General features: G+C 42.5%; 1 protein-coding gene across 2 annotated transcripts in view; it reads right to left on the bottom strand.

The window, feature by feature from the left end:
- Window positions 1-3,122: 3,122 nt before the first annotated feature.
- ABCC1 (ATP binding cassette subfamily C member 1 (ABCC1 blood group)) overlaps window positions 3,123-23,132 on the bottom strand; it is a 99,130-nt gene continuing 79,120 nt past the window's right edge. Inside the window, exons 20-32 of one of the 2 annotated variants that reach the window (XM_006119586.4) lie at window positions 22,987-23,010; window positions 20,982-21,066; window positions 19,891-20,029; window positions 17,993-18,200; window positions 17,213-17,523; window positions 15,991-16,190; window positions 15,252-15,378; window positions 14,473-14,574; window positions 11,514-11,660; window positions 8,469-8,627; window positions 7,012-7,178; window positions 5,739-5,933; window positions 3,123-4,707 (exon numbers count right to left, since the gene is read on the bottom strand). In XM_006119586.4, coding sequence (XP_006119648.2) covers window positions 4,599-4,707; window positions 5,739-5,933; window positions 7,012-7,178; window positions 8,469-8,627; window positions 11,514-11,660; window positions 14,473-14,574; window positions 15,252-15,378; window positions 15,991-16,190; window positions 17,213-17,523; window positions 17,993-18,200; window positions 19,891-20,029; window positions 20,982-21,066; window positions 22,987-23,010 — 1,973 coding nt within the window. In that variant the 3' untranslated portion in view covers window positions 3,123-4,598. The remainder of the gene's footprint in view (window positions 4,708-5,738; window positions 5,934-7,011; window positions 7,179-8,468; window positions 8,628-11,513; window positions 11,661-14,472; window positions 14,575-15,251; window positions 15,379-15,990; window positions 16,191-17,212; window positions 17,524-17,992; window positions 18,201-19,890; window positions 20,030-20,981; window positions 21,067-22,986; window positions 23,011-23,132) is intronic. The other variant, XM_006119587.4, reaches the window with a different exon arrangement.

Below are 23,132 nucleotides of genomic sequence, written 5' to 3'. Positions count from 1 at the left end.
AGTTTCTTCATTAGGTACCAATCCCAACCTCTAAGATATTAACTGTTTTAGTCAGTCTTTTATTTGTCTTATCACTGTACAATACACCAAATGACACTCCAGGTTCAGGTAGCAACTCACCTCAGACCTCACACTTCTCGACACTCTGACTCACACTTTTCTGCCTAAAAAAGATGATTCCCTCTGCTCTCCAGAGCAAGGGTGAGTATTCAGAGCTCCCAGCCCCATGAACATGCACAGTAATAGGAAAAATCCCTCTTAGAAATGGAGAACATTAAGTTAACATTAGTAGCTTTACAACAAGATTGGGCCTTTTTAGTACTGCATATACAAGATAGTCTCTTTCTCCACGGAGCCAACTGTTTCTGCACAGAATCCAAGCCTAAAAGAGAAGTGGCTGTAGTGGAATTTATATGCTGCAAGAAGAGAACAGAGTTAAGATTTGATGAGACTTTTACAAGGCAACAGCCCCACTGGAGGTGCCCAAACACGATATGTATTATACAGGAACAAAAGTTAGCAGAGGGCGTTTGGAATTAAGGGAACAGAACAAACTGTGCTCTAATTCATCCCCCACCCTCAAGCCATGTCTGTGCTCTTTTACCAACTTCAAAACAAAGAAGTGGAGAAGTGGGAGAATGCATCTTTCACCCAGGTAAGGTTTGGGCATGCAACACTTAGAAGCATTCAGCAAACTCAAAATAGGGAAACACACATAAGAGAAAGCTAGACATGATATGGAATACAACTTTCTTAAAATCACTTTTAAGCAGTGTTGTAAATGTTGAATCATGCAGCACTCCTTTTAGTCATAATTAAGATCAGGTCACAGCATTAGGTAACTAAATCTTAAGTAACAACAAATGACTAATATATCACTTTATAGACTAACAAAACATGTAGATGGTATCATGAGCTTTCGTGGGCACAGCCCACTTCTTCAGATGACCGGAGTTTTGAGTTTAGGATGTGCAGACCCAAAATAAATAGGGGAGAACGCAGGGGGGTGGGGAAACAAGGAGCAGAGGGTATGGAAATATCAAAGGGAAAAACAGGAAGACAGAACTGGGAATAGTAAGCACCTGAATATTGGGTAGTTAAGAAGATAAGAATTAAAGGCAATAATAGGAATCTACACAAAGAGCTGTTTGCACCTTCACTGAATGTAAATGACCAAAGTGGTTAAGCAAAAAAAAAAAAAAGTGGGGATACTGCGCCTTTAAATGCCCCCTATCCCTAGCTCCTCACTCCCCCGTCTCCACCAGACGCAGCAGGGGAAAATGGTCCCCGCCAGGCTTCCGTCCGAGGGAAACAGGAAATACTGGACATTTCATATGTCCAGTATTTTGTTTGTTTTTTTTTTAAACCAGACAGGGGACCGAACAACAGACAGTCCTGGTGAAAACCAGACACCTAGCAACCCTACAAGAGACTGGGGTGCAGGAGACTATGTGAGGTCTGAGAGGGAGTTTGGGTGAAGGAGCAGTTGTGACCTGGTCAGGGGATTGAGGTGCAGGGTCTGGGAGGGTGTTTGGGTGCAGGAGAGGATTCTGAACTGGGAGAAGAGTGTAGGAGGGGATACAGATCATGGGAGGAAGCGGTGACCTGGGGCACAGGGGTGTAGAGGGTTTGGATGGTGACCTGGGGAAGGAGTTGGGGTGCAGGAGGGACAGGGGTGCCAGAGACAGGTTCTGTCTAGGAGGTGCTTACCTAAGCATCTCCTGACCAGCACTCCCAAGGCAGGTTGGGCTCCCGCCAAGCTGCAGCCCCAGATCACTTAGAGCTGCAGGCTATTCCCTCCATGTGGCTCTCAGCTCTGGGAGAGGAAAGAGGCTTACGCTGCCCCCATCCCATCTCCCAGGCCAATCTCTCAGCTCCTATTGGCTGGTTGTTTCTAGCGAATAGGAGCTGAGAGATTGGCTGGGGTCAATTCCTATTGGCCAGTTGCTTCTGGCCAACAGGAGGTAAGGATTGGGCTGGTGGTGGGGAGGTCACACAATGCATCTCCCCACTCCACAGCAGAGAGCCGCCAAACTGCACTTTAATCCCTTAGCAGCTATGTGCCTGAGGGTCTTGGCAGGGTGGTCCCCGGGTCATATTTTGCCCAGCCGTGGCTTAAGGAATGGTGCTTGCAATATGCTATGATTTTTAACTCATGCAGATAAGGAACAATTACCAGTAGGGACCAGAAAGATTAAGGTAAAGGGCCTCTCCCACTAGACACACTTCACCTCTTTCATACCCTACCACTCTTGATCTTTTTTGAGATATTTCAGTTATTTGGAGGTTTCCTGGACTCTTCAGATGTTATTTCCATATGGCAGAGGGTCACAACACCATTCAGGTTTGGCATGTCCACTCCTCCCTCATGACAGATGGGTAGCTGGGCCAAATTTTAGCCAGTAGTGTAATGACTTGGCACATGGGATGGGAGTGCCGCTACTGTTTTGCCCAGTGGCCCCTTCATTAGGGCTACTTATTTTAGCCATGACTATAGATTTGCAGAGAGTGCTTGGAATGTAATTCACCAGCAAAATCCGGCAGGAGAAGTACCCTCATAAAAATCCAGGGAAGACCTTAGAGACTATACCTGGTGGTGAATAACCACTTCCCTTAGTCTAAAAGTAGGCACTTGGTAACCAGAAGAATCACCTTTATTTGCAAACGTTATTTTCATGGAACAGCTACGCAGTGACAGTGCCACCTGAAAAGTGCAGCAAATATCAGCTGGGCATCTTGAACACTGGAAAAAATCTTCAGCAGCCACCTCGGGGAGCCAATACTTTTTATGTGCCACCCTACAAAGCACACACTGCTCATTTCACATTGTTATTTTAACAGCACTCCATAGAGATACCATGCAGCTGAGGACTATGATCTTCTCACTCAAGGCACATGCTTCCCCATATTCCCTTCCAAACAGGCCTGAGAATAAGGCTCGTTATTCTCATCTGTTAATTCTTTAGCTGGTGATGAGTCTTAGTTTCTACAGGCTTCATTTTGAAGGCATGAACATCAACCTCAGATGCACCCACAGTTCTCTGGGCCTTAAAGACTGTGTCAATAATGGAGCCAACATCAACAGATTGCAAAGCAGTAAAAAAAAATATAAATAGGGACAATCTCTTTCAAACAGAAGTTTACTCCAAGTTCTTTGCAAATATTCCTATTTCCATTCTAGTTATTACAAAAAATACCAAAGAATTTTTCGGTTTACTGAAGTTTAAAGAATCATAACTTACAAAAAATAAAATAAATAGCTTTTGTTCTAAGAGAAGACACTTGGGAGCTATGTTGCTGCCCTTAAAACTAGACAAGAGTCCACATTTCCAGAGTGGTAGATATTTGGATCCACTGAACTCAAACTGCAGTCACTTCGCCATTTTTGTATAAAATAAGACTGTATGGAACTTGAGAAAAATGCAACTTTTCTTTTTTCCTACAAAGTGAAAACCAAACCACTCGAGTTTCTTGGAACTAGACTCCACTGTAAATTAAGCTCTGACAGGACTACTCTGGCTACCCACACATTTTAATGAATAAAAAGGTATATATATTTTTTGGAACAGTAAGAGCACATTCTGCACAAGCATTAAGAATTAATAGCAGCAGCCTCTAGAGAAGGTTTCTCTGTTTCCATAGGGCTAACAGTCCTGGATGTGGCAGGGCTTCTGAATTAAATATTAGACAGTGAAATACAATGACAAAGAATACTACAACCAAATTATAAGATAACTGACTCTGAAGCCTTCAGTCAGGTAAATCCTTACTCACAAGGGTACCTCTCCCTCCACTGGCATAAGTGATGCTTTTCACATAAGTAAAAACCACTGAGTGAATAGAAAGCAAAGAATTGGATTCTCAGTGTTGCAATCCATTAATTTTTGCATCCAAGCAAGTGTTTTGGTGTTAGGGTGACAGAGATTCCATATCTGCTTAATAAATACTGTTTTGACTATGTGCTTTTTTCATCAGTGATACATTTCTGCAAACTTGTTGCTATAAAATATAAACACATATGAAAATGTTAACATAATGCATAAAAGCATTAACCACATACAATATGTGCCAAGGCAAGATCTGGCACACAACAGTATTTCACAAGGATTAAAAACGTTGAGCCATATTGCTATTCCAAAAAATATACTGAGTGTCGCCCATGGCAGATGGTTCTGAAAATGGTAAATGTCAACTGAACACACAGGTAGCATTTTACAGAGATTTTTCGAACAAAAGGACCTTCAGATCATAAGTGAATCAAGAGGAAAAGGACTTTTCTTGCTTTCAAAAGACGAAAACATTTTTCAACTGCAGTTTGATAGATCTGAGGCAAAAGATGAAACAGGTCTATGTTTGGTCTTTAGCAGAGTACATTCGCAACTTCTACTTCTTGCAAAGTAAATCTTTAAGGAAAACCAAATTGCATTTATGCTACTTATATTCTTTGTGTTAAACTCAGATTTTTTTCTGGGTCGGAGGTGGAAATGTTTGGTTTGAATAGCAGAACAAAGGAAGTCAGAGCTCTCAAAATCTTCTCAGTGTCTATATTCAGTCAATTTTCACCCCTCTTCCCCACACGTACAAACTATGTTCTTGTATTACACCAAGCCAGAATCTTTGGCCATATTATAGAAAATGCCTTTCTTCTGAAGTAGATTGGCTGGGGAATCACACTCCACAATTTCGCCTTTATCGAGGACTATAACTCTAAAACAGGAAAAGGAAAAAAAATGGTCAAAATACTGATGTATCTGGAATTTTAGCAATCTTAGCAAAGCATCTCAGTGCCACCAGAAAACACCAGAAACTACTTGTAAGAATTTCACAAATGGACGAATTTGTCCCCAATGTCACTAATCCTACTATAGATACACTGATTTTCTTTGTGCTTAGACTACCTAAGCAAAGCAACAGTGTTACTGTAACAAGAAGGCTGTGAAAGCAAGCACTAACAAGTCATGACACCTAGCATTCAGAGTTGAAATGCTACCTCCAACTCGCTGTTAGAGGACAGAAAAATATTGCTAGGAGCCCCTAGGGCAATCAAACCAAACATGCAGGGGCTTCTACTTGTGAATGGCTGGAGTGCTGAATTAGTACTGAGTGAGTGTTAATAGCAGTGGTGAATCCCTGCAAGTTTGGTGGGGATATAATGCCCATTTCTGCTTTGTCCCTTCAACCATGTGGCTCCCCAGTCCCATTAGAGCACTCTATTGTAAGGTCCGGAAAGATGGGAGGACCACTTGAGTCAGGTGCTTGTCAAGTTTTGATTCCCACATCCTACTCAGAGAAACAGGGAGCATTATGAGCCTATGTTTCAATTACAAGAACAAGTGCTGCCCTCAGCCACATCTGTGCAAACATGCCATGGACAATGGGGTTGCACAACCATCACCAAGGACAGAACTTGACCGTCAGCATGCTTACACTAGGGACACATACAAAGAACCCACGAATTTCAGCTGACAACAGGTCTAGCAAACAGGGCCAGCTTTAGGCCGATTCGGCTGATTCCCCGGAATGGAGCCCCACATTACGCATGCACAGGGCTGCCCCAGGTGAGCGACACATGTGCAGTGCCACCACCCCAGGTGCACAGCACATGCGCTGTCCCACCCCCGGAATCGGGCCCTGTGCTTGTTAAAGTCGGCCCTGCTAGCAAATATAATGCAAGTAAGAGATGCCTATTCAGTGCAAGGCACAGACAATTTTTCTTTGCAACAGTTGCATCACTTTACCTTTCATAGTCCATAATAGTGTTTAGACGATGTGCTATAGTTACAACAGTGCAGTCTTCAAATTGAGTCCTTATTGTTGATTGTATAAGGTCATCAGTTTCAAGATCAACAGCAGCTGTGGCTTCATCTAAAACTAAGATTTTGGACTTTCGAAGCAGAGCCCGCGCGAGGCACACCAGCTGACGCTGTCCAACACTACAAAAATAGAAAAGGTAACTGTAAGAAACTTGTGGCACCTTATAGACTAACAGATTTATTGCAGCATAAGCTTTCGTGGGCAAAGACCCACTTTTTCAGATGCATGTAGATGACATGCATCTGACGAAGTGGGTCTTTGCATAAACAACAAGAAGTCCTGTGGCACCTTATAGACTAACAGATTTATTGGAGCATAAGCTTTCGTGGGCAGATTCAGACTAACATGGCTACCTCTCTGATACTTGTAAGAAACTTGTAATTTGTTTCAAACCCTGACTTGGTTTCCTATACAACCTTTTGCGAATTTAGATGCTGAGAGTTTAGCAAGGTTTAGATATAGAACTAGCTTCAAGTTCTGATACTTCTCTAAAAACTGGTAATGGTAACAAAAGTTTTCAAGTGTTTTCATTGTTAGGAAAATACACATTACCAAAGGGTTTCCATGTAAGTGCACCAGACCATAGCACTGAAATAGTGCAGACTGTGGCAAAGTTCTGTGGAATAGTTCTGTATATGAACTGGTTTGATGGCCAATTTGTAATCCTAAATAAACACCTTCAATTTACTGATTAGCATTGCAGTTCTATTACAAGAGCACTATGAACCCTGCATTTGTTAGGTATAATTCTCCCTCCAAATTATAAGCAACTACAACAGGCTGAGGTTAATCAAAGTTTTTCCTAAGATTGCCCAAGCCAATAAATATAAATCTACTATATTTAACTTACTATTTCTAAATTATGTACTTTTATTTTCATGACTTAAAGCTTAAAAAATTTTAAACACACCCAACTGCCTGGTTTGGCAATTTCACGTTAAAATTTCTCTTCCCAAACACAAGATAATCAAGGTCTTACACAGTGAATTAAAAAAAGCAGAGTTTATTTATATAGTTAGGGCTGTTTTGATGTCTGAGATGGATTTTAAAGGTTCATGGGTCATGGATGGCTTGTGTTTGTACAGTATTGAACCTGGATAAATAAAGTGGGAAGAATATACAAAACGTGTTTCTCAGTGTCAAAAGTTTTAGCTCTAACAGCAAATTGTCACCGAAAAAGAAGGCATTTTACTGTACCTTAGATTCTCTCCACCTTCAGAACACTCGTGATTAAGTTTATCAGGAAGAGAGGACACAAAATTTTTCAAGTGAGCCAATTCCAAAGATGTCCAAATTTCTTCATCAGAATATTTCTCAAAAGGGTCAAGATTCATACGCAGAGAACCAGAAAATAATACTGGATCCTAGTCAGAAAATAGCATGCATTCAACACTTCAATATATAAAGAATATGGCAAAATTTCAAGAGAGTTTTCATTTAAATGGTAAAGAAACAGCTTATTTTGTAGGCAACTAAAGAAATATAAACTCTTGAGTTTCTTTTAAATAAAATGACTCATTTTTTGCTTAGAAAATGTGTTTGCAGAAAGAACCTCAGACTAGTTGCAATACCAAACAATATATAGAACCATCTTCCACTAAGAGGCCAAAACATCTTTTTCAAATAAAATGGCATGTGAAAACCAAATTCAGCATACATTCCCACAAGATCCAAAGTCTGAACTGGCTGCATCAGTAAATGCACCATGTGTTCCAAAAAACATCCCATGCTTGCAATCAACAGTGGCAGCAGAGCTGGAATCTAATATGGAATGATTCAAAAAGGGCAAAAGCAATACAATTCCCTGACCAAACCTATTACCCAGATCCATCATAGATGAATTGCAAAAAACCTCCTACATTATATAAACCCAATTCTTTTTTACATTATTATAAATAGGCAGAAAAGCTTGTAAACTTATTGCTACAGAATAGTAACTCATAAACCCAATTGTTTTAAAAACTAAATTCAATGACACTTCACTACCGCGCCCCGAGTAAGGAAGTGACTCAGTCATGCAGAAATAGATAAGCAGACTTCAAGCCCAAAACAATAACCTGATCAGTGGCATAGTCCCCATCTGATTAATGTTGTTTCTCACAGTTCCCAAAGAGAAGTGAACCTCAGAGACCAGACTTTATCTACCAAGTCATAGTGAAAACAGAGTGAAATGTATTGAGTCCTACAGTAAATCTAGTGAGAAATCTTCACTCTGAAATATGCGATCTATATATACTCTCTATTGGTCCAGAAGCACTAGAGGCTTCTAACGGCCTGCATCGCACCAGTTATACTACCTGCTCCTAACTCTACACTTATGCTGAGCAATCTGCAGCATCAGAAACTAAGTGACTACTGAAAATCTATTATGAAGGAGTTTAAACACAACGAGTTCAGAATGTCAGAAGACCATGGATCCTGCTTCTATGGCATCCAACCAATTCAGCCCAGTGTGACTTTTTACATAAAGCCAGCACAGAAATCTGACCCTCCCGCCCCCCGTCAGCTGAAGTCAATGGAAAGAGTCCCACTGACTTCACTGGGTGTTGAATCAGACACTAATAAGGTATATTAACGAGATACGAATCCAGTTCATTAAAGTCTCAATAGCCTTAAGAAATTAATTGTGGTTTTTGTGGGAACTTTGCACCTACCTGAGGAATAATGGTGATCTTGAACCGCAGCTCATGGAGCCCTATTTTTGCAATGTTATTTCCATCAATAATAATCTCTCCCTCTGCGGACTCATTGATTCGAAATAATCCTAGAGTAAGGGAAGATTTTCCAGCTCCTGTTCTTCCAACTATTCCCACCTATTAGAAGATGCACAGAAAGAAGTTACCATTTACTAATTCTGAGGAAAAGGAAAAAGTCAAAGTGTCACTGAAAATGTCCAGAAGTGGCCACAGCTTCAGAAGGTCTTGCAACCCCTACATCTACCCTGTGCCAAGCAGCTGTGTTAAGAAAACGGAGAACTAAGCTGGCATAAGCAACTGACAGCACATATATCCAGAAAGTGAAAATACCCCTCGAACAGCACATCAAAATCTCAATGTCACCTGAAAAGCTCTGGGACTTTCCTGGACAGGGAAATGGAATTGTGGTGAAAATGCTAAGTAGAGAGGCGCTGACAAAGTTCAGATCACACCTGTTCCTGTATTTGTATGTGTTTTGTGGAGCTACAGGTTTGGATCTTGTTTTGCCACCTGAATTTAGGATACAATTGTGCTTATTAACATAATACTCAGTTGTCTGATTAAGAAGTTACAAAAATGTGCCTTTCTTGGATTTGCGCTTGTATGGTTTATACTAATATAAACTGCTGTGCATTTAATACTTAAATAAATTAATATGCTCACTTACATTACAAAAGGATTCAGAAATCAGTAAAATGGGATCTCTGACATTACTTAGGCTCTTCACAGTAAATACAATTTAAACTTCATACATTTGCCATTTCATTTTGCTTGTGTTGAATACAAGAAAAGGCCATCGGTTAAGGCCACACATTCTCCAGTACATTTATTTGTATTTCTGTACTAAAAGAACACTGAGGAAAACTGAGCATGTGTAACCCACAATGTACAGCATGGGTGTCTGTCCCACTCTAGCTGGCGACTGTGGGCTCTTGTTGTCTTATAAAGACCAGCCACTAAAGGACTTATTGTTTTAGCTCCAATAGAACCTCATCCATCCATTTTCTTCATATAGTGCACGGTCAACCTGTGGAACTCCTTGCAAGAGGTGGTTGTGAAGATGAAAACTAACAGGGTTCAAGAAAGAACTAGATAAATTCATGGAGGATAGGTCCATCAATGGCTATTAGCCAGGATGGATAGGAATGGTGTCAGAGGCTGGAAATGGGTGGCGGGAGAGGGATTGCTTGATGATTCCCTGTTCTGTTCGCTCCCCCTTAGGCATCTGGCATTGGCCATTGTCCGAAGACAGGATACAATCTTCGGAACTGTCATAACTGAGAAAATGGTTCAGTCTTTCTTTAATAGGATAACGAGTCTTGTGGATAAGGGAGAAGCGGTGGATGTGGTATACCTAGACTTTAGTAAGGCGTTTGATTCGGTCTCGCATGATATTCTTATCAATAAACTAAGTAAATACAACTTAGATAGGGCTACTATGAGGTGGGTGCATATCTGGCTGGATAACCATACTCAAGAGTAGTTATTAATAGTTCACAATCCTGCTGGAAAGGCATAACAAGTAGGGTTCCGCAGGGGTCTGTTTTGGGACCAGCTCTGTTCAATATCTTCATCAACGATTTAGATATTGGTATAGAAAGTATGCTTATTAAGTTTGCAGATACCAAGCTGGGAGGGGTTGCGACTAATCTGGAGGATAGGGTCATAATTCAAAGTGACCTGGACAAATTGGAGAAATGGTCTGAGGTAAATAGGATGAAGTTTAATAAAGACAAATGCAAAGTGCTCCACTTAGGAAGGAACAATCAGTTTCATACATACAGAATGGGAAGCGACTATCTGGGAAGGAGTACGGTAGAAAGGGATCTAGGAGTTATAGTGGACCACAAGTTGAATGAGAGTCAGCAGTGTGATGCCATTACAAAGAAAGCAAACATGATTCTGGGATGCACAAACAGGTGTGTTGTGAGCAAGACACGAGAAGTCATTCTTCCGCTCTACTCTGCACTGGTTAGGCCTCAGTTGGAGTATTGTGTTCAGTTCTGGGCACCGCATTTCAAGAAAGATGTGAAGAAATTGGAGAGGGTCCAGAGAAGAGCAACGAGAATGATTAAAGGTCTAGAGAACATGACCTATGAGGGAAGGCTGAAGGAATTAGGTTTGTTTAGTTTATAAAATAGAAGATTGAGGGGGGACTGATAGCAGTTTTCAGGTATCTAAAAGGGTGTCATAAGGAGGAGGGAGAAAACTTGTTCATTTTGGCCTTTGGGGATAGAACAAGAAGCAATGGGCTTAAACTACAGCAAGGGAGGTTTAGGTTGGACATTAGAAAAAAGTTCCTAACTGTCAGACACTGGAATAAATTGCCTAGGGAGGTTGGGGAATCTCCATCTGTGGAGATATTTAATGATAGACATTTATCTAACCTATCAGGGATGGTCTAGACAGTATTTGGTCCTGCCATGAGGGCAGGGGACTGGACTCGATGACCTCTCGAGGTCCCTTCCATCCTAGTATTCTATGATTCTATGGTTCTAAGATGAGCCAGACATATTGGACAAACCTGAAATAAGATGGCTTCTCAATAAATCTTTACAGGAAAGAGATAGAAGAGAGAATTGTGGAGTAGTGTTCTATGTTGGCACAGCTAAATCAATGCTTAAGGTTTGAAAACTAAAAGGCAGTGTTATTGGAAACCAAATTGATTATAGCCCTTTTTTGTTAAAACAGTGAATAATAAGAGTTTATTAGGATAAAGAAAAAAATACATTTGATGGAATTCCCATTTAACTTTAGGGTTTTTTTGTTCTTTTTTTAAATGGACAAATTTTAACAAACCCCTTTTTGAAAGAAATCTGAAATAAAAAAATTAACTTCATGAAAAAAATATGAAAAATACAATCATTTCAATAAAGCATGTACATTTTCCTTTTATTTTCCAAAAAAAGACATTTAATTGAGTTAAGGACGCAACTCTCAGCATTCTGCTAGTAGTTTATAAAGTGGAGTGCGGGTATATAAGCAATAAGCCATAGTACTTACCTTCTCTCCTCCGTTTATGGTCACATTTATGTTTTTCAGAACTAAATCCAAGTCCTCCCGGTAACGTAAGCCATAACCTTTGAACTCTACTTTGCCTTCATGGGGCCAGTTGTCTGGTGGAGCAGTTTGTTCAATACGCCACGGAGCCTGAAAGAACAAATTGCCCACACATTCAGATAGATTGTCATTAACAGATGATCTATTACCCTTCTAGACTGAGCAAACTAAATAAACAGCTCCACTATGGGTTGAATAAGGAAAAAGAGGATAAGTCTAGTTTTCAAAAAGGGCTGTATTTGAAAAACACACAGGGACAAATTCAACTACATTAAAGATATTGAAGTTACAGGTTATAGTCAAGGGCAAGAACTGACTCAAAGGTTATGAAAAATCTATGTCCTGAGTAAAACAAACTTCACCTCCCAGGATAAGTCTCTCTACAGTTGCTGATGTGAAAATAACAAAACCAGAAAATATTATGACAAACTGGTCCTGCAACAGTTACACTCTGCTCTGCCAACCCAAAGAGCCTAAACAGAAGCTAGAAAAAAAGCTTGTCTGAGACAACAAACATTGAATACTTTGTGTGGGGGTAACAAACGAGTTTTGATTTGGACTTCAGTGGGCGTGCAAAAAGAGCAGGGTTTTTTATCCTAATCAGCAGTTTTATTAAAGCAGAGATTCCAGTGAGTTTGTTACTAGAGCCAATTAAACATTTTTTAAAAAAATCAGGAAATTTAAAGTTTTAGAGGAACCACAAGAGGAAAGGAGTGAGGAGAAACCCTCTAGTTTGTATCCCCACCCCGCAAATAACTCAGACTGGCCTGGGTGCTGGGTTTTGATTTGAGTGTTTGGCTTCCTATGAACACAATGCTGAACATAAGTGTGTGTGGAGGAAGGAGGTTAAGAAGAGACACACACATGAACAAAAGAAGTTTACATAAGTCATTATCAGACCAAAAATTAATTTTGCATAATTTAGTATGGACTAGACAACAGACAAAGCTTTCCATAAATTAAGTGCAAATAATGAAAAAATGGGAAAAAAAAAGATACAAATGCTAGAAGTGAAGAAAGAAATGTAAAGTTAACATTCTGCCAGTAAGGGGCAGTCACAGCATTAACTATGAAGAAAAAAAAAAAAAAAATCGAGCTTTTACAAAGCAAATTCCAAACATGAGGATCTCTAGACTTCCTTGTAAGAAACATCTTAGAGCAGATGTGGGCATTCATTTTTGATGGGAGACCCTTCCAAGAATTTGGGAAGTAGTCAAGTGCCGCACTCTTCCATGATATTAATGGAGGAGATGTGGGGTCTGGAATGGAGGTTGGTTGCAGAAGTGAGCTTGCGGTAAGGTATTGGGGTGCAGGAGAAGGTAGGGTCTGGGAAGGAGTTTGGGTGAGGGAGACCATGGTGGCCTGAGGATCGGAGGGCAGGGGTTTGGGCTGTGACCTAGAGTAGGAGGGGCTTGTGAGCCAGAGCAGGAGATTGGGGTGCAGAGTCTGGGAGGGAGTATGTATGCAGGAGGTGGGACAGAGGGTTTGGGTTAAGGTAGGGGGCAGAGGGAGATAATGAGGTGCCAGAGTAAGGATGTTAACTAGCAATTAATTTACTAGTCAAGCAGTCGATGGAGTTTCCATCAACTACTCAACTATTCGATAGGCACTTCCGTGTTCTGCCTTTGAAATGTACAAGAGCCCCAAAGGGGGCACTTGTGCATTTTAAAGTTGGAACGCTGCGTGGAGCCCAGGGCCACTGGAAAGTCCCACTGACTCCAGGCTCCACACAAGTGCATTTCAAAGTGGAAGCACAAGAGCCTCACCGGGGGCTCTTCTGCATTTTAAAGCAGAAGTGCCAAGGTGAAGCCCAGTGTCAGCTGGGGAGTCTCCAGCTGATCCCGGGCTCCAAGCAGCACTGCTGCTTTGAAATGCCACACGGAGCCCAGTGTCCCAGACTCCACCAGGCATTTCAAAGTGGCTTGCAGCCTGGGATCAGTAGGGGGCTCCCCACCTGACCCCGGGCTCAGTCCAGTGCTGCTGCTTTGAAATGCTGTGGTGGTGTTTCAAAGGGGCAACGCCACACAGCTGACCCAGGGATCCATACGGCACTGCCGCTTTGAAACATCGTGGTGGCATTTCAAAGGGACAGCACCGCCTAGAGCCTGGGATCAGCTGTGTGGCCCTGCCCCTTTGAAACGCCACAGCTCTGTGCGGCGCTGCCTCTTTGAAGTACCCCCCTCTTGCTGGCTCTATCTGATAGAGGCAGCAAGGTGGGGGAGGGGGGGAGAAGAGGGGAGGAAGAGAGCGACTAGTTGACTATCCTACTGGATAGTCGACTAGTCCTTAACATCCACATGCCAAAGGCCAGCTCTGGATGGGCGACTTACCTGGGCAACTTCCAGACAGCAGCCCAGCAGGTTTCTCAGGTTTCTGCGTCTGAATTTCTGCAAGCCTGAGGGGAGAAAGGGAGGGGTGCTTTGCGCGCCACCTATTTTTCAAACAGGCAGCTCTCATTGGCCAGAATCCAGACAATGGGATTTTGCTGGTGGCAGCAACTGCACGCAAAGCACCCTTCTCCCCCAGGCTCACAGCTGTTCAAAGACAAACAGGACACCACAACCACCTTCCAGAGTGGTATGAGGATTGGGGCGGGGCAACGCAAGGAGCCTGCTTGAGAGCCCTCACTGCATCCACAGGCCAGATCCAGTGTCTTGGCAGGCTGCCATATTTTGCCAGCCCTGTCTTAGAGGAAGTTCTTCTAGTCAGGAACCAATACCATAGTCTAGCCAACTAAGAACAGCACCGATTTGAAAGAAACTCCCCCCTCCTATCGCATTACAAAGACAATAGCCATACAATGCAAGCCTGCAGCATTGGCTAATAGCAGGGAAGACCTTTTGACATAAAATTATAGGTGCTCTCAGGGGAGAAGTTCCAAAACCTACTAGCCACAATGTACCTCTTTCTCCATTTCTGAGTATTCTTTGACTCTTTCCACAGCGACAATGTTGGTCTCCAACTCAGATGACATGCGAACCAGCCAGTTTAAATACGTTGTAACCTGCAAAAAGAATTGCTCAATGTAGAATTTACAATGCAAATGGACATTAACATACAGAACATTTAGCATGCAACACTAAGCTGAAAACTCAAAGTGCCATCTGCTCATTAAATGCATAAACACACACAACGGGCTTTACCTGGGATAAAATGAGAAAAAAAAACTCAGCCACCTTCTATAATTGTGTGTGATCCTTAAACCAGCTCCCCATTTGTCCTACTAGAGTCAGGGTCCATCATAATTTCATTTAATTGGTTCAAAAGGTTTCTCCTTACAGTCCCTCCCACATAGGAAAGCCCTTTATAGCCACACCTCAATCTCTTTTCAAATCTTATCTGTAATTATTTTCCCCATTGCATGCTTCATAAATTACATACTCTCTCTGGGACTTGTTTCATAAAGAATTCGGGAATTCAATTTGTACGTGACTACAGAAGGCATATCAATTCTCAACTCTAATTCCATTACAAATTTATATCCTGATACTGGGATTAGGGATGTAAAATCCTGTTTAATTAGTTAACCAATTAAACGTTAAATTTAACCAGTTAACTGATTAAATGGGGTGGTGGAGGGGGTGGGAGGGGCTGTTAAGGGTGATGCTGACTGGGTAACCCATTAAGATCCGTAACTGGGATGTGGTCTTAAAGTGCAGAAAGATTTCCTGAAGCATATACCTGTAGTGAATAGGACACTGAGAGTCCAACTAATCCAGGGCTGAGGCTTTTGCGAGCAATCACTGCAAACAGCGCCGCAAAGAGGACTATACAGTTCCCCACATATTCCAACCGGACCGCCAGCCACCTGCAAGATACAAACAAGGGATTCGATTTTCCAGAAATAGGTCACTAAACAAACAAAAAAAACTCAGGGTGAAAATGCTTCAATTCACTTTGTTTTTTTGAATATAGGATTATACTGAGGCATTTACAACTACTCTTCTCCATCTTTGCCAATGACATGGGAACTGGCACATTTGGATCATGTCCAGAAGCATGGGTTGTGGAAGCACATGAAACTAATAAGGGCAGAAATGCTTGTTTTAGCCTTGAGCAGGATGGGCCTTGGGTACCCAGTGCAGCCGCAGTTAAGCAAAATGAACAGAAAGGGAAGGAGGGGCTCCTGCAGGTGCTGATCTCGCCCTGCCTATGCATCCCAAGCACTCATTTAGCAAAGGCCTGGGAAACACGAGCTCAGCAGTCCCATTCTAAATTAAAATCAAAATCTTTCTAAATACATGCTTCAGTAAGCAAAAACCGCTGCCCCTGGCAGCGAAGCAGTGCGTTAGGCCCCAGACCTGCTGTCCTTGTCCTGGCAACAATTCCTCTGAAATCAATGGATTGTACTTGACTGCAGAACCTCACCTCACTATGCAACCGCTCTCGGCGTGCTGATCCAGCCCTCGCACCCGCCTACCTGTTTGCAACAATGCTGGGATAGTACGCTTTCTGATTCTCATCCACCTTCAAGTCACTCTGCTGGATGAAACGCTTCTGCTCCTCAAAGGCTCGAATGACACTGACACCAAGGAGAGTCTCATTGAAGTGAGAATACACTGGGGAGCGGCTGACCGATTCCAGGCGTTTCAGCTGGCGAGAGGTGGCCACATAAAATATCTGGAAATCACATAGAGGAGAACACTAGGAGTCTAAAGAGAAGACACAGCCTGGACACAACTGCAGTCCCTATTAAGTACAGGGAGTCAAGGGAGCCAACTCTCACCCAGACTTCTACTCTGGATAGAAGTTCTACCCATCATTTAGAGAAATCCTATTTGCTTCTATGAAAATTCACTTATTCATGGATTTTAAAACCAGGAGAGACAATATGATCATCTAGCCTGACTGTGTTTGTAAGAAGCATGGTAAACACAGCATCGTGGGGATCGGTCACCACCAAATGGCCCCAGATCACATCAGAAAGACATATTTTTCCCCTCAAATGCTGGTCTCACAACTCACTCTGGGATCTGAGAGCCAAGCTGAGTTCACTTTGGATCAGGTACCACCACCAGGAAAAAAAGATTGCTCGACTGGAACTTGGTGAACAAAACCACCGTGCCAAAAGGGAAGCCAATTCCCTTTTCCAAGGCTGTATTGGCTCAGCAGGGATCACAGGAGCAAAGCAGTGATGTCTTTTTGGCCACTGAAGTAAGCAGGCATGACAATACACACAGGGAGCCCGACTAGAGATAAAGAGTTGCTGTCAATCCTATTCTCTCCCTGTTTTAGGCTTACTTTTCTGACCATACCTCCACTTCATACATCTGTGCCTCTAAGCAGCACGCTGTTTGAATTACACTGGAAAACTCCTACTAGAGCTCTGAATGCGAAATACCCTACATACTGCACCTTAGATTCCTACGATTTTCTTTAAGACCAGTTATATTAAAACATTCCTTTTATCTTCTGGGTAGTCGGTACAATAAAATGATCCCTAATAGCAAAATTATTCATGGTTTGACACAGAGTCCTATTCAGAATGGCCAAGTAGAGCATGCTCAGCTACTTCATACGGTGCCCATAAATGGTCAGTCAAACATGGACTCAAGTCACAATCATATCAAATCTAAAACCCAAGTAACCAAAGGAGAGGAGAGGTAAATGCTGGAGTGAGCTCAATGGCTGACGTTCCCTACCTGCACAAAGACGTAGACAAATCCCAGCGGTGGAATGACAATGGCAGCTATTGGTGTAGCCATGAGAATGATGATGCAGGCCCCAATGACGTTAAACATGGAGCCCATGAACATTTTGATTATCTGAGGAATCATTGAGTCTATAGTGTCAATTTCTTTAGAGAACCGGTTCACTAAGTTCCCACTGGGTGTTCGTTCAAAAAAACTCATTGGAGACCTAAGGACACTGTGAAGCAGGTCAACATGTAGGTGTCGCGAGGCAAATATCCCCCCTATTGACACAGCCATCGAGTAGCCAAACACAGCAATACCTGAAAAAGAAAACCAAATTAACTTTCTTCCCCTCCCTGGGCAGGAACGTTTTACCTAATTATGCTTATTCTTTGTTTTAATAATAAATTAAATCTAAACCATAGAAAATTTAGTCAACACAATTTAAGTCACTGACGGCGGCAAGTGGCATCCTCGGGACGTGGCCAAATCCAAATTAAGGAGTTTGCTAGACATGGGGAGGTTAATTCTGGCACCTCTGGTGCTGGTGCCTCAGCTCTCCCTGGGAGCCGACAGCCTCCCTGCTACTGAAGTAGTTCCACTGGTCGTCCTCCCCCCCAGCTGCTAGACCGGCTCGACTCCCAGCCCCTCAGCCACTGGCCCCTCAGGTGCTGGCCTAGCTCTGCTCCCAGCTCCTCGGACACACGAGTCACTGATCATTCTAACATTCGGCTTAATATTTTGAACCAGTCAGTTTTAAAATAACTTAATAGATAATTCCAGGCAAACCTTGAGAAATTCCCAGTGCTCCATATACTCCTAGCCGGACATGGGTGCGCTGCTGAGTCCCATTAATAACGGGATCATCTGTCCATAAACTTAACCAGTAGTTGGAAGCCAGGGAGGCTACATGGTTACACAAAAAAAGGAAGATGCTCAGGAAAGAGATAAAGAGTCCAATGGCTTTCATATATTCCCAATACACTGTCGCTTTTACCTAAAGATGTAAGAGGAAAAAAAGTCACTTTACACAGGAAGTATCAGGACTAAAACACTCATATTTAAACACCACCAACAGACTGGTGAAATCAACATACTTGTTACAGAGTTTACATCTTTATGGTGGGTCACAAAATACCTACTGGTCCTGTGCCAGAAAGCCAACGTCTGGCAACACCTGCACCATATTCTACCAGAATGCCTTGCAAAGGTTAGTTCTGAGACCCTCACCTGCCCTGGGATGTTGGCAGGCACTGCCACTTTTACATGCATTCAGAAAGCGAGACACTGATTAAGTGACTTTCATTAGGCACTTACCCTGAAAGTGCTTAATCAGTGAATGTCTATGAACTAGGGGGCTAGTGAACTAGGGAGGCTAATGTAGGCTTTCGAAGTTGCAAATGAAGCCCGGGATTTAAATATCCCAGGCTTTATTTGCATCTTACCATCCAGGAGCCATTTTTAAATCCCCTTCGTCTGAACTAACTGCTCGCGGCTACACGTGGCAGTCAAACGTTAACTCGAACTAAGTCCTTTGGAAAAAACCCTGTAGTCTAGACACACCCTTAGAGAAAGACTCAAGTGAAACAGTTGACATCGGTGCTGCAGCAGAGAAGTAACGTATTTTAGAGAATATACCCCACACCCGAAAATACCCCACACCCAAAAATACCCCGTTGTTTTTCCGAGTTGAGTAAAAAAATCTTGTATACCCCGTGCATGAGCATAACCCGCAAGGTATACAAGACTTTTATTTCAAACTGTGCCAGGGTATATTAGCCAATTTACGGTGCCGGGGGAGGGGAGAGAATTAGCCAGCCTAAAATGCTATGGTTCCGGCGGGCAGTCACGTCCCCGGTTCCTGCGCAGCCACCAGCATCCAGTCTCCTGGCAGGGGAGTGCTCATCCCCCCTGGTTCCTGCAGCTGCACAGGAACTAGGGGATGAGCGCTGCCCCACCCGGAGGCTACGCAGGAACTCACCAGGTGAGTAAAAAAAAAAAAAAAATGTTGTATACCTCACACCCGAGTATACCCCGTGGGGGGGAGGAGGGGGGGGGAGAGGTTTGTAAAAATGCATATAACCCACAGGTTATATGCGCTAAAATATGGTACTTTCCCTTCAAAGATCTAGTTCACATGACTTACAAAAAACTCCCGAGTGCACTGAGACTCGGCACTTGGATCAGACCGTGGAAACTTGGTTTTAATCCAGTTAATTCCAATCCCTCTAGAAAGTGGCTCAGGTCACAGAACTGGTCACAACCTTTTTACTTCATTTTTTTTCCCCAGCTTGCCAAGTAATGGTGCCAACCACATCAGTGTAAGAGACGTTTTTATTTCATCCCTCTCTCCCCCTTCTGTGCCTACAATCAAATCTGAGATGCAAGTTTAATTGCAGCACATCTAGAAACGATCAATCCATGAAGTTACACATGACCGGTCAACTCAGCGCCTCCCCGACTAGTTACTTGTTCTCTGCAGGGCTGCTGAGAGCCATTGAACCAAAGTGTAGGCCCTGAATCGAATGAAAACCATTTCAAGCCAAAGAGGGTCCTGCTGCAACCCCAGCATCCCCAATTCCAGCACTTATGGCTCTTTGCTCCTGTATCTGAATGCTATTGTCTGCTGAATCATTAACATTATTGATAACTAGATCCAGAAATAAAAGAAAATAATTAAATCTCACCCTCCCAGTCTTGGCTTTGTCAGCCTCCGTAAGTTTCCAAGCATTCTCTTCTGTGGGTGCCTTTTGAAGCTCTGTTGTACTAGTCTGATTCAAAGACTTCCCTGTTTCTCCACTGTAGGTGGACGAGTTACTGAGTTGTCTGAAAAACATTTTTAAACACCATCAGATTTCAATGACCCAAGTCTACAAGTCTGGGTGCAAAATTACTCTATGCTTCACCGAGTCAGGCAGAAACCTCCCTTACGAGAGAATGCATGTGAGTGTTAAGCAATGAGCCATTATTCTCTACTTGACTGCACTTCCTTGGCACTTGAAGACAAGTGTTTCAGAAGAAGTACAAGATAATAGACTAACATGCCAGAAAGGGTTTCTTGCTTGAGCAAGCAAACTCAAGGAAAAGAGATCCTTTGGTAAAAAAAAAAAAGAACAACAAAACCTAAAATCAGCCTTTCTGGATTCTGCCATTGTTTTGCGCAGATGCCAGAACTCAAGAGTTTTCCCATCATCAGCTGCATTGGAAAATTAACCCCGTAATATTTAATACATAACTTGTCAGATCTCAAAATTTGCAACTGAACTGTCTCTCCAGAAATGGGCACATGCATGTCTATAATGTTTAAAGGAGGCATGGACTGAGTTATGTGTATCCTGAACTGAAGCCCACCCAGAAAATGCAAACCCATGCAGAAGAAAATGCTTACACATTTTCATGGGAAATACAATTTTTACTGGCAAATGAACTCCCGCACAAGGCTTACACTATGGGACTACAAAATAGCCTTAGATGTTCTCTTGAGAAGCCTGAAGGGGTATTCTAAGTCTTTGCTCAGATCAAAGACTTAATTATTTAAGGAAACTCATTCTCACAAAGAGCAAAAATACTCTGTAGAGTAGGCTGCAAACTGTCCAGCATAAAGCAGAAGAAAAAGACTAAGGGTTTGTCTAGATGACGAGAAATTGCACAGACTATTGGGACCGTACATGTGTAGCACATTAGTGTGTCACACACTCGCTGTCTGCATGGATACCACTATTGCACACCCATTTCCCTAGTGCACTTTGATCTACTCTGCTTTGAAACAGCTACACACCTCATTATCGGTTTTCCTGTTGCTTCATTTGCAAGAACACCATTTTCCATCGGCTTTCCTTCTTTCACAGATGGGCTGTTTGCATCTGCAGGAAAAGCAAAAATGAGCAAAGTTAGTCACAGCTAAAGATGTCATACTCAAAACCCATCAAATATTTGTGCACCAGAATTGCATCCAAAAGGGACAACACAATTAAGCAATTAATTCTCTATATGGTAATTATGTCTAATGGGTTTAAACAATCATACTTTTTTGCACTAGTCTGAATCTTAATCTTACTGAGTAAATTCAAAGATATTATGCTCCTTGCCCTACTCAACGCACACTAAAGTGGATACTTGAAGTAGGATTATGGGATGTATTTGACACGAAAGCACTCAGCTTCATAGTACAGTACAAGCTGTGACTAATTTAGAAGATGCTCTGAGCTTTTTTTACTCTTCAAAAATATGTCTTGACTATTCATTATAAAGACAAAGTTATTTTCATTTTAGAGTAAACTTGAAAACAGACATAAAATGGGTTTTAATGCAGTGGTAGAAGATGTATTCAGAATAGCCTGGGGAATGCAAGACAATTCGCACTATGCAGCAGGCAAAAAACAAACTTTCCAATAGGATGAATCAAGTACATGCTATTGAAGCCAAGTAACTAGAAAGGCCTTTCTATAAATCTAACCTTAAGCAAAAAATAAAGTGTTACGTTTCCCTTGAAACACCTATATAAACCCATTCTATTAACAAGAGGAAGTATTGCATTTAGGCAAGTTATCCCAAAATGCTTCGAAAACCAAATCAAAATGTGAAGTTTATACAGCCTGTGAAACAGCAACGATAAACAACAAGAATTAAGTTCAAAAGCTTTCTCTAGACAGTTTAATGAAACTCTAGAAAACAGTGTGTCTAGTACAGCTATTGGATCCTGACACGTGTATCTGTCACTAGAAGATTTATTGGGCATTGCTCGGGTCCTTCACAGGAGGGGGCTGGAGGAGTGGGGAGTGGAGACCATCAGCACTGGCTCCACAGGTGCTGGAGCACTCACAAAAAGAAGTCAGGAGGTGCTCAGCATCCACCAGTGGCCAAGCCCTCCCCACAGCTCCTCCCACCCACTAATCAACTTCTCCCCCTTCCTCCCACATGTGCTGTAGTGTGCAGGAGGTGCTAGGGGAGGAGGAGGAGGAGCAGGGATGAGGCACGCTTGCAGGAGGGGACAGGAAGAGGCAGAATGGAAATGAGGCCTAGGGCAGAGCAGGGTGGCAGTGGAGGTTTGGAGAAAGAGGCAGGGTGGCAGAAAGAGGCAGGGTGGCAGTGGAGGCTTAGAGAAAGGGGTGCAGTGTGGGCAGGCTTGGGATGTGGAGGGAGGGTTGAGCAGGGCAGAAAGGAAGTCAACGCCTACAGCAAAGACTTACTAGTCATCAATTCTGTTATTTAGAAGCCAGCATACCGACTGCTGAAGTTTAAGCCACTGTTTTAATGCACTACAAAACCGCATGCTATCTGCCCAAGGCTGCGGTTCTCAAACTTTTTGGGCTCCGGAGCCCTTTACATGCATAAAAATTTATGCAGAGTCCCAGCAGTCCACTGATTGTATGTGTTGTACCTATCAATGTTTCCAGTTCGTCAGTCTCGCAGAGCCCCTGGAGAGATCTCACGGAGCTCTGGGGCTCCGCGGAGCACAGTTTGAGAAACACTGGCCTAAGGGTATGAAGCAAGAAGCTAACCAACACTATTTTTCATGCAGAAACTTAGGCGGACAATGATGCAGGCACACGAGTGAACAAACTGCAGCCATCTCTACTGCTCTAATAAGAGAGAGTACAAAGCAAAGTGACAAAAAAGAAGTTACCTGTGGCTAGTGAAGGAGGAATGGTTCATTCTAATAAATATTTTACATCTAGAAAGGTATACATCCGCTTTTTCAAAACCATGCAAATCTTTTGTATGACAGTAAACTATTTCCTCTATCTACATGCAGAAAAACACCTGAGCAAACCAACACAAACCTTCCTCGTCTTCTATCTTTGGATCTGTGTGTTCAGGATGGGGAGGCGGGGGGAGAAAAGGTGATGATGTGGTTTAGAAACAAGCACTGAACTCAAATGAAAAATGCTATAAACCAATAAAGCAAGGCAAATCTTCTCCTTTCTTA

The sequence above is a fragment of the Pelodiscus sinensis genome, chromosome 16, assembly GCF_049634645.1.
Source record: "Pelodiscus sinensis isolate JC-2024 chromosome 16, ASM4963464v1, whole genome shotgun sequence".
NCBI lineage: Eukaryota > Metazoa > Chordata > Testudines > Trionychidae > Pelodiscus > Pelodiscus sinensis.
This window is presented reverse-complemented; position numbering and strand designations above follow the sequence as displayed.